Here is an 11,492-nt window from a genome sequence, read left to right on the forward strand (position 1 = left end):
GACCATAACTTTGGTCTTGGGGTAGAAGGGATACCTTAGCTGTGTTTGAGAAGGCTTTCAATGTTTATGCTGGTTATAAAAAGGAAGGAACATGGTTCTGCTATATAAACATCACCAAGCTTGCTAGATTCTTTCTATTAATGCTTTATTGTGTTATAGAACAAAGGGAAATTGTGTACATCATTAAGTGTGGCTTGAATTGACTTCAAGTACGTACTCATTAAGCCAAAGATCTGAGACATGGGAATAATTTTTAAGAGATCACTGAATCCAGATTCTAATTTTCAAGCTCTCCAATATTATCACCCATGCTTGCTTGGTCTTGTGCACTGCTATCTTGCTCACTTCACCTGCCCATGATCTCATTGAGTTGAGGGACCATCCCTGGGAACCAGGTGAGGTGGGAGAGGGTGACCATTCACCACTGGAATCTCCAGAATCTGTCATGGAGGCTCAGTCTCTATAATAACTTACTCGTGTAACCAAGCTGACAGTCACAACTAATAAAGTAGAAGGAATTGTGAAGCAGGAGAAGTTATCTGGCACCCACAGTTAACAACTACACAGAATCAAATTTACAGTAGAACTGGTTTTAGAATCTACAACTCCCAACCCCCAATCCTGCCATGGGGCTCACCAGTTCCCCTGGGACTTCTGAGAGGACCAATGCCACTGCAGTTCAGGCCTTACCCTGGGCCACCTGCAAGCAGGGCTGGGGGTCTGGCCTGAGCATGGCAACCGGTACCCACTTCTGTTCAACCAAGGGGGCAATGTGATGTGTGCTGTGAACCACAGAGAAGAGCATGGGCCCTTTGAACTCTGGATGTTTTGGGAAAATGCCAAGGAAATCCTAGCTGCCTGTGCAGGGCAACCATGACCAGTGGGGGTGGGGGAATGTAGTTGCACCAAACCTCTGCCCACTCCCAGGCATCCCAAGCCCATCGCATATGCCTTGCTTCCCTGTGGGCTGTACCATCGCATCTTCCTGAAGCCAGTCTCTCCATGAAACCCAGATTGTAGGGTGTGAGCCAATGTGCTATTTAACCTCCCCTCCCTCGTGTAAAAATGAAGGACAAATTAACAAAAATGACCCATAAATTACTCACCAAAATGGCAGAAGCATTGAAAGCATTAAGACAAAAGAACCAAACTCTATAGGACCAACATAGGATTTAAATTTCCCTAAATTTAAAACAGCTTTTGACCAAATTGGACACATGTGCAACCAAAAAACAAAAATAGCTGAAGCCTTCATTGTTCAGATCCTGGTACAAAATTTAAGGAAGGGTTGTAGGTTTAATGCCTAAAGTTTAAAATTCCTGGACAAAGAGCCAAATGACAGACAACTTTTGGCCTTCACTCAATGAGCTACATCTCTCAAAATACACATGCCGTGAATGAGAAAGTGAGAAACTGAACATCATCAGCCACTGTACAACTTTGGGCAAAATTCATCATGGAATGAAGTTAAAAACTAAGGTACTTGGTAGAAAATAATTGCAATACATCTAGCAAGCTAACAATTACTAGCAAAAGTTTTAAAGTTGTTTCAACTTATCAATAAGGAAAATGCAAGTAATTCTATAGAAAAATGAGGAGTAGATGTAAAAAGAATTCCACCAAGAAGAAAAATATAAATATCCAGTAAATAGAAGTAATTACAGTTACCTGTACTAGTAATTAGCAAAATTCAAATCAAAGCAATCATGAGATTCAGTTTCTGGCCATCAGGAGGCACAAATTAAAAAGGTGGTAGGCAATGTTGTGAGAAAACAGTCATAGTGTGGATGAGAAAACAGTTTCACAAGAGCTATTAAAAACCTAAACGTGTCCCTACCCAGTTTGGCTCAGTGGCTAGACCGTCCATCTGAGGACTGAAGTGTCCCGGGTTTGATCCTGGTCAAGGGCACATGCCCAGGTTGTGGGCTTGATCCCTAATAGGGACCATGCTAGAGGCAGCCGATCAATGATTCTCTCTCATCACTGATATTTCTCTCTCTCTATCCTCTCCCTTCCTCTTTAAAATCAATAAAAATATATTTTAAAAAGAACCTACCTGTTAAGTAACTTTCCACTTCAAAAGCTGGGAAAATCCAATTCAAAGTGGATAAAACAGTAACAGTGTTTAGATCACATCATTGGAAGTCCAGAAGTGGTAGAGGATCAGCGTTGCTGATCTAATAGTTACACGATGTCAGCAGGGATCATTTACTTCGTGCAAGAAAGAGATATCTCTCCCACATAAAGCCTTCCATGCCTGTCTGAGCCAACTTGGACGGCACGCTGTGTCAGTCAAGCTCTAGCAAGAAACATGACATGCAAACTTGGCAATTCGAGGTAAGTGCAATACAGGAGTCATTTACAAAGACGTGGGCTAAGTATAAGGAAGCCCCAAGGCAGAGGGCAGAACCCAGGCTAGTGACAGTAGGATACTCCCCTTAGCACCAGGAGGCCTGAGGGGACACGAGGAGAGTGGTTACCAGATCAGAGAGAGCTCTGTGGAGAGGACCACTAGATAGGAGACGGGGTCTTCATCAGGAAAAGTAGTCATCCTGGGGTGATCCCACAGGAAAATCACCAGGGATCAAAACCCCAACTTACTCCCCGCCTCCCTCCAGGGTCCTTCCTGCGGATCTCGAAGGGTTATTGGAAGACACCAAGCAAAGTCTAAGCCAGTGGTTCTCAACCTTCCTAACACAGTTCCTCATGTTGTGGTGACCCCCAACCATAAAATTATTTTCGTTGCTACTTCATAACTGTAATTTTGCTACTGTTATGAATCGTAATGTAAATATCTGATATGCAGGATGTATTTTCAGGGGTCACAACTCTAAGCCTTTCCTCCTCAGGTTCTCCCTCCATGAGTAAGAGATGTCCCCTACTCCAAGCGAGGGCATCAGCTTTATATTCATTCACCTACTGAAGGACAGCTCGATGGCTTCCAGGTTTGGGCCATGATTAATAAAGCTACGATAAAGATTCACTTGCAGTTTTCGTGTGGAGTGCCATTGCTGTAGCATGTGCCACGACTGTGTTTCACTTTGTTAAAAACAAATTGCCAGACTGTCTCCAACGTGGCTATAACGTGTTGCATCCCCACCAATAGTTCCTGTTGTTCCACATCCTCACCGGGATTTGGTGCTGTCAGTATTCTGGATTTGGGCCATTCTGATAGGTACATAGTGGTATCCCCTTGCTTTTTCATTTGTGTTTTCCTGATGACATAGGATGTGGAGCATCTTTTCACAGGCATATCTCCTTCGGTGAAGTGTCTTGTTCAATTTTTTTTTTGCCCAGTGTTGGGTGGTTTGTTCTCATATGAACGAGTTTTAAGAGATCTTTGTATATTTTAAGTTTCATTCTTTCTTTGTGCTTTTGTTCATATGCCTACCAGAAAATTTAAAATTCCCTACATGGCTCACCTTTGCGCCTCACATCATGCTTACATTGGACACTAGTCTAAGAGTGAACTGTGGGGCCAGAAAGACTCAGGAACAGCACGTGCTGAAGATCCAGCTGCCCTCCCAGCCTGTGAGGATGGGGCGGGGCTGAGAGGCAGGGCAAAGCACATTTCGATGTGACACATTTATCACACTGGTTTTTGAAACCCCAAAAACAAAACATTGAATTTCCAGCTTTTTAAAGTTACGTACCAAGGAACATGTGCAGCTGGCATGCCCATCTGATGGCTCGGCTTCTCCACATCCCTCACCCCCAGACCCGGTGCTGTGGGGCTCAGGCCACTGTGTGTCACCTGGATTCCCCCTGCTGCCGGTTAATGGTTCACTCGCCTCCAACCCTCACTGACTCAGGCCAAACTGCTCACTTCAGCCAGACAGAGTTTTCCAGAATGCTCATCTGCTCTCGCACTGTTCTCTAAAACCTTCAATGACTCCCTATTGCTGAGGCAACAAAGTGCAAGCTCTTACGCATGTGCCCTGGCTAGGGACAGAGGCGCACTCGCAGGGTGTGAGGGAGTATGTGCGAAAGTGCAGGCCGGTCCAGAGAAATCCTGGGAGATGGAGAAGGACCAGCTGCCACGCTGAAGTCCATCACTTCCTCCAGACAGGAAGGGCAGGGGGCGGGCTGTGACGGGGTAGGAAAAGGCTGGAGCTAGCAAGGGGGCTACGCTAACCTAGCTCTCCCCTTTCTCTGATCTCCCTCAGCCTGAGCACAACTAAGAGACCTTGGAAGCTGGCCACAGGGTCAGTCTCACAGGTGTAGGGCAGGTGGAGACAGGGCACCCCACCTGAGGCCCGGGGGCACACATCACCTGGATTCCTGTCCGCCCATAACGGTCCACCCTGCTCCAGGCGGTTCACCTTCCTCTCCTTCACACCACTCCCCTGAGTACAGCCCTCCACACTGTCTACCCCGAAAGCTCTGTAGTGAGACCCCAAGACCTGTTATGAGCTGATGCTGCTCACCTCCTTGCTCACTCCTTGCTCACCTTAGGTTCACAAATGAAAGTGTTTGGCTCATCGCAAACCCCTTAAAGAACCTCCTCATGGGTCCTGCTGCAGAGAGGGCCCAGCTGCCAGGGCATCCAGAGACCTTGAATCACCTTTTCTACCTGTCCCTGGGGGAGCTGCGCAGCCGTCTGCACTGCCTTCTGTGACCAGCAGAGGGCGCCATGACACTGAGAGACAATGAGTGAGTGTGAGTGACCGCCTCGGGAGCCCACACCTGGGGCTGCAGAGCTGAGCTCTGTGGGTTCCCAGAGCGGACCGCTTTCATAAGCAGGGAATCGTGCTTTTCAAAGTTCTTTTCTACTACAGCGCACGCTTTGAAATACATTTACCTTCCAGTTCAGTGCATATGTACATGTATATTTATTACCCACTTCTAATATTAACCTGCCTAAATCTAATGACTAAAGGTATTTCATAGTGAAGTAAACGCAAAAACTAGTTTGACAAAATTAAATTTAGCTGATTCATTAAAGTAAACTTTTGGGCTTAGTACCTTCAGCAAATTAGTTTTTAATAGTTTGTTTTTTATATGACTGACACATTTATTTTGTAACACACTCAGATCTTTATTGACTACATGAAAGTATTTAGCAATAAATGCATGGAATGAATACTAGTGCATTTTTTTCACCACAGGCTTAATTTTTGTGGGTTTTCAGTGCAACTTACTTGGAAATGACTTTAAAATGCAGATGACAAAGATTAGGAAGATCTGACTGTGAAGCAGTGAAGGCCTACCGTCTCCTTAAAGTGAAGCATTTGATTTCCGGTATTATGTCTTTACTTTCGGAGCAGCCGAACGCAAAACTAGAAAGTTGTGAGATTCGTGTCCTACTCGCTGACCTCACTGGGGCCCGTGTGAGCGCTGCTGACTGGCACAAACGCAAAGTCGACGAGCTCCTGTGTCCCAGGCTTGTCTGTCATTCTGACATGCTCATTCACATGGCAGGTGCTGATGAACCAGCCCTGGTGGGCCGCCGACTCCAGTGTGTTCCAGCACTTGCTCATCTTCTTCCTGTAGAAGGTGAAGCCCTTCAAATCTGTTGTGTTTGAGGCATGCAGCTGGGAGATGTCCTTCTTCTGTGAGGTAGAAGGGAGCGGTCAGCAGCACAGCCTCTGCCCAGGGAAACCTCAGCGTGGGCTCTTGGAGCTCAGAGCCAAGGAGGGCCAGCAGCTCTCTAGCCGGCTTTCCCGAGGGGGGGGCGGGGAGGAGGGGGTCCTGTGGCCCCGGAACAGGGGAGAGGCATAGCGGGGGGCGAGGGGCACTGCCGGCCTGGCCTTCCCCTTTGGGTTGGCTGAGAGGACAGGACGCTGGGTGGGAACGAGCGCTCACCTTCAGCTGGAGGGTCGGCCGGCCTTTCTTCTTGTCCATCTCACAGTAAAGACACAGCTTTCCTCCTGAGACGGCCAGGAAGACGGGGTTTCCCTTGTTACCCTCTGAGCTCAGGGTAGAGGCTAAGACGTAGAAGGTCTCTGGGAAAAGAGTCACAAAAAGCAGGGTGGTCCTCAGAGCAGGCATGAGCCTTCTGTCTGCGGGGCTGCAGGCTCCTTCACTCGGGTGCAAGCCTCCTCCTCCCCCACAGACCAGAGAGACTCCCCTCAGATCTTGTGCCCTCAGACCCTCCACTCCACACTGCATTCCCAGCAGTCCCGGGGCTGCTCCACCCACTGCCTGCCCCCTGCTTAGAGCTGGAGGTGCCCTACAGCCTGAGCTGAGTCCCAGCTGGAAGGACTTGGGGGACAGAAAACAGGAGAGAGAGAGAGAGAGAGAGAGAAGAGAGTCACCTGGGCTTGTGAAGGCTTTTTTATGAACTGCTATGAGGGTCCCACAGTTCAGCACCAATACTTTGTGGTCCCGGTCGTGAAAGCTGAATTTCTGCGGTTCTGAGTACTTCACTCTTGGGTCTAGATGAATATAACCAGATGTCAACACTTCACATTGAAAATGGAAAACTCAATCCTTCTTAGGCCACAGGAAGGTCCCACTGGGCTTGTGAAGGCTTTTTTATGAACTGCTATGAGGGTCCCACAGTTCAGCACCAATACTTTGTGGTCCCGGTCGTGAAAGCTGAATTTCTGCGGTTCTGAGTACTTCACTCTTGGGTCTAGATGAATATAACCAGATGTCAACACTTCACATTGAAAATGGAAAACTCAATCCTTCTTAGGCCACAGGAAGGTCCCAGCCCAGCCCTCCTCCTGCCTGTGGGCTCGGACATCAGCCCACTGAAGACCTCCCCACCCCAGGCTCCCTGCCTTGCTCCAGACCAGCGATTCAGCACATGTGTGAGCACGTGAGTTCCCAATTTTGACACGTGGGTTCAGCCCCAAGCTCTGTGACTTACTGCTCTAGCACATCGCAGACGCCCCTATTCTCTCCAAACCTCATGTCCGCGTGTGTAGAATGGGGGTAAGAACACACCTACCTCGCAGGTGTGCTAGCAGGATTAAAATGCTTACTCAAACGAACGACCCTTAGTCAGGCGTCTGAGTGTGGAAAGAACTCAGACAGAGAGCTGTCAATCATTACTATGCTCATCATTATTCTTCTTAACCCCTCTGCTGCACTATCTCCTCTCCGGAGACACCATGCTCCCAGCAGTGCCTGGGGGAAACCCATCCGGCACTGGCCAGGCCAATGGAGGGGCAGTGGAGGGTGCGAGGTGGAGGCAGGAAGCACAGGAGGCCGCATCCTGAGACCAGCTGGCCCTGCAGGCCCGTCAGAAAGCGGCAGGCCTTGAACCTGGCCTTAGAAGAACCTCCCTGAAAGGGCAGGACCAGCCGCAGCCAGGGCAGGGCTCCTGAGAGAGGGTTCAGGCCAGCCCTGCCAGCAGACGCCCTCCCCACTGGGCCTCTGACTGCGCAGGCGGCCCGCCCTCTGTGGGGCTCAGGCACTTGATGGGTGGAGGCGGGAGGCCACAGTGGCCCAGCGGGGGGTGGGTGGGCACAGGGCTGGTGTCCCAGTCTCATCTCCCTACAGCACTGGGAGGTCCTGTGTGCAGGTACCTGTCTGACCTGGCACAGTCCTCCTGGGCCCCAGCCTAGTGCCCCAAGGGTGCTTATGACAGGATAGGTGGCCTGGGCCAGACCCTAAGTAACTGCAATGATATGGGGTCACGTGAGGTCCGTGGGTCACGTGAGGTCTGGGAGTCACAGCCCGGCTTACACTAGAATCTCCCAGGAGCTTTCTGGGCCCAGCCCAGACATTCTGAGTTCATGGGACTGAAGGCGGTTGATTCAGAATCATTAAACCAGATAAACTCTACACCTTCCAACTTCTCAAACATTAACCTCACCTACAACTCTGCCTTCCCATCAGCCCCGGGGCTGGCACTGCTGCTGGTGTGAGTGCCACCTGGCTGCACGTTGGACCACCTTGTGGGTGATGTTTTAAGACCATGACTGCCTGGGCCTCACACCCTGAGATTCTGAGTCAACTGGTCCAGAGTGACACCCAGACAAGCTCTGTAAGTTGCATTTCTAGCACTAACATCGTGCTTTTTAACTCTGAAATATAGGGTAACCCCAACAAATGCATGCACACACTTTGAATAATAATAAAGGCAGTGATAGAGATCATTTTCAAAATGAACTATCCCCTGCTAAAGTGTGCATACATTTTGGGGGCCACCCTGTATTTCCTAAATCTGTCCTCTTACTTCTGTTCCCTCCTGTCACAGCCTGACTAGGGCCCCCATCTCCGCTCAGGCCTGTGCATGTCCTCTCTCGCACCTTTCCTGACCCCAATCCAGCCTGCCGATGTCCTTACAGGGGCCTCGGTCCAGCATCATGTTCCAGGGGCTGGTGTCTTCCCTGCCGAGCACCTGTCACCCGATGGCTGCGAAAACTCCCGAGCCTCGGACCCCGAGTTTCTAATGCGAGAGTCTATGTGGAATCAGAAACTCCTTATTCCCCAGATTTCCAGGAGGAGCTGCTGCTGCTGGTCCAGGGACCACACACTGAGCACCTCTGCCCCCGGGTGGGCGGGGGCACCAGACGGGCACAGTGCGGAGCAGGAGCAGACGCCTCCACCCACAGGGCCAACCCCAACCAAACCCTGAGGCAGCAGCAGTGTGGCTCCCAGGGATGCGAGGCCGTCCTGGCACCTCATCTCCTGTGGGGCTCACGGCCCTTTCCCCAGGAGGAATCGAGGCTCGGTGTGCACCCATGGCCTGCGGTGGAGCTGGGACTCGGGCCACGGGTTCCTGACGCTGCCCTGGGCAGGGGGCGAGGGGGCGGGCGCCTGAAACCTGACTGGGCAGACAGATGTTGTAGTTCCTCCGATCCCAGCATCTGTCGCTTACACCCTGTGCACCTGGGCAGGAAACCCCCCTCCCCCTCAGTGTCTGCACCTGGAATGTGGTGATGCTAGCATTTCTCCTGGGTTATTGTGGGACAGGTTCTAGCTCAGTGTGTCTGGGGCACCCATGGTGTGGGTCCCCCACGCCCCCCCTGCCCAGTTCCTGGTTTTCACAGGCGCTGTGGGGAAGTCACGGTTGCCAGCAACAGTCAGGAACCTGGATGGTTCCCAGGCTCAAAGCCTTGTTTCTCCTGAGCCACTCAGAGGTATGTGTGACCTCTCTCTGCAGAAACCAAAGCCCATCTTTCCTGTTGGTCTTACTAAGAGGTGTTTCTACAAAGGAGAAGTGTCAGCCCCACCCTGGCACCCATAGGTGTCCCCCGTCTCTGGTTCTCCCCCTCCCCTGAAAGGGCCCTGAGGTACCGTCCCCACCCCACCCTGTCCAGGCCCCGGGGCCGTACCTGCTGCGGCCAAGCTGAGAGAGGAGGGGCTCAGGCTGGGCTCCAGGGCATCTTGGGCTGGGTCTGGAATGAGAGACAGTGAGGTTGAGTGTTCCAGGGACCAGGAGCACCAGGAGCCATTTAATGTCTTACCTGTCTGTGTGTGTTTTCAGAAGCACTAAGAACATTAAAAAGGTTGAATGGCGACATTAAAAATAACTTTTCTGGTCAAAAATGCTGGGGAACGGAGGTAAACTGGAGCTGAGTGCAGAGCCCGCCATCGCACGTGCACAGCTCAGGGCAGAGCTTCCCTTACCCACGACTGTGGGGGCCCAAGTCTGAGGCCCGCCTGGGGGGAACCAGACGCAGGGCTCACGGGCTGCAGAAGAGCCAGTCTGTGCTCTGCGAGCAGGACCTGACAGCCCGGCTCTGCCACCGCTGGGCCACCGCTGAGGCCTCACACCGCCCAGAGCTGGATGTCCCCATGTGCCCCCATGTGCCCCCATGTGTCCCTGGCTCGGACAGCCCCAGGCTTCCGAGAAGCAGAGGGCACTGATGACAGAGGCAGCGCCAGGACACGGCTCAGTGTCGCTGGTACAAGTTCCTAGGCCCAGGTCTGCCCAGCGCCCACTCCCCCGCCGCAGGAGCCACCCGCAGCCCTGCTCCAGGAGCGGGCAGGTCCCCACCTCCCTGTGGTTACCCTTAATGGACCCACAGTTGCCAGACCAACGTCCTGATTTTAGCTTCAAACTGTGACGGCCACGTGTGAGTCCACAGTTTCGGACGTGGCCTCTGGCATGTCCCAGGCCCTTCCTCCTCACACTCGTGCACTGGACAGCCACATGGGTCAGCGTTTTGCTTTCAATATCCCCCTTGAGCCAGTGCCCAGTGCTTCCTCCCGGGAGTGCTCAGAAGCGCTGGGTCACTGCCCAGCCAGACGCAGAGACCCCACACAGGCCCCGCCTCGGCTGGGCTGGGCTGGGCAGGCAGGGGCACGAGGTGAGAGTGGAGGGTTCAAAACCATCCGATGGCGAGTCAGGACATCACTCCCCGAGCCCCTGGTAAAGTTGACCCATTTATCTACCATCGGCTGCCCCGGTCGCCTGCGACCAAGCTTCATCTCCCCTTGAGGATTTCTGTCCTGGGATTCACCTACCAAGGAGATTCCCAAAGCTCCGTCCCCATGCAGGGTCCCGGAGGCAGGGGCCTGTGCAGGCTCCTCTGGAGGGGGCGGGGGGGGTGCAGGGAGAACCCTCACAAGCACCTCACCTTCTGTGCTGCCCTGGGCTCCGGCCCCTTCCCCATCTGCAGAGTCCACCTGCGCTTCTGCGCTCTGCTCCTGAAAGGACATCGTCGGGTGATGAGCTGACGCCTTGAGCCTGGGATGAAGAGCAGGACCTGAGGGAACAGGATGGACACTGTCACGGCCCATCTGGCCAGGACACCTTGCCGATGCCCTGGGTGTGCCACCTGCCACCGGCCGCCCTCTCTGCCCGGAACTGTTGGCTGCGTCAGGGCGGCCGTGCCGGGCCGACCATGCTCTTCCCTCCAGCGCTCCTTCGCTTTCTGCCCCTACAAAGTGACGCTTTCCAACCTGTGGTCACAATACTGTTTTTATGGATCTTGGCAACATTTTATAAAAATGACATAGAAAGTTCAAACTGCACTGCTCTAATTCCAGGGCTGGCAAACTATAGTCCACAGGCCAAGTCATCCCACTCCTGCTTGTGTTTTTAATTATTTTTTTAATTTTTTATTGATTTTTCACAGAGAGGAAGGGAGAGGGATAGAGAGCCAGAAACATCAATGAGAGAGAAACATGGATCAGCTGCCTCCTGCACACCCGCCACCGGGGATGTGCCACAACCAAGGCACATGCCCTTGACCGGAATCGAACCTGGGACCCTTCAGTCCGCAGGCCAACACTCTGTCTACTGAGCCAAACCGGCCAGGGCTTGTTTTTAATTTTTTAAAATTTTATTTATTGATTTGAGAGAGAGAGAGGAAGGGAGAGATAGAAACATCGAGTTGTTGTTCCACTTATACATTCATTGGTTGATTCTTATATGGGCCTGACTGGGACCTAATCTGCAATCTTGGCATATTGGGGTGACACTCTAACCACCCCATCCAGGGCCCACTCTTGTTTTTGAAATAAAGTTTTATTGGAACACAGCGTCTGTTTGTCATCTGTGGCTGCTCTCCAGCTACACAGCAGAGATGAGTATTCCAGGAGAGATAGTAAAGCCTAGAATGCTGACTGTCCCAACCTTTACAGAA

General features: G+C 51.8%; 2 protein-coding genes across 2 annotated transcripts in view; both read right to left on the reverse strand.

The window, feature by feature from the left end:
* Positions 1-5,088: 5,088 nt before the first annotated feature.
* On the reverse strand, positions 5,089-6,076 carry LOC107183390 (interleukin-37-like). The gene is made up of 2 exons (XM_015565290.1): positions 5,806-6,076; positions 5,089-5,552 (listed from the first exon to the last, which is right to left on the reverse strand). The coding sequence occupies exons 1-2, from the start codon at positions 5,989-5,991 to the stop codon at positions 5,304-5,306; spliced, it is 435 nt and encodes a 144-aa protein (XP_015420776.1). The 5' UTR covers positions 5,992-6,076; the 3' UTR covers positions 5,089-5,303.
* A 322-nt stretch (positions 6,077-6,398) lies between these two features.
* The window catches only part of LOC102770679 (interleukin-37), a 6,501-nt gene continuing 1,407 nt past the window's right edge, over positions 6,399-11,492 (reverse strand). The window contains exons 2-4 of the mRNA XM_015565288.1: positions 10,482-10,610; positions 9,234-9,296; positions 6,399-6,577 (exon numbers count right to left, since the gene is read on the reverse strand). Of these exons, the coding sequence (XP_015420774.1) occupies positions 6,399-6,577; positions 9,234-9,296; positions 10,482-10,563 (324 nt within the window). The 5' untranslated portion in view covers positions 10,564-10,610. The remainder of the gene's footprint in view (positions 6,578-9,233; positions 9,297-10,481; positions 10,611-11,492) is intronic.

This window comes from Myotis davidii, unplaced genomic scaffold (assembly GCF_000327345.1).
Source record: "Myotis davidii unplaced genomic scaffold, ASM32734v1 scaffold1300, whole genome shotgun sequence".
NCBI lineage: Eukaryota > Metazoa > Chordata > Mammalia > Chiroptera > Vespertilionidae > Myotis > Myotis davidii.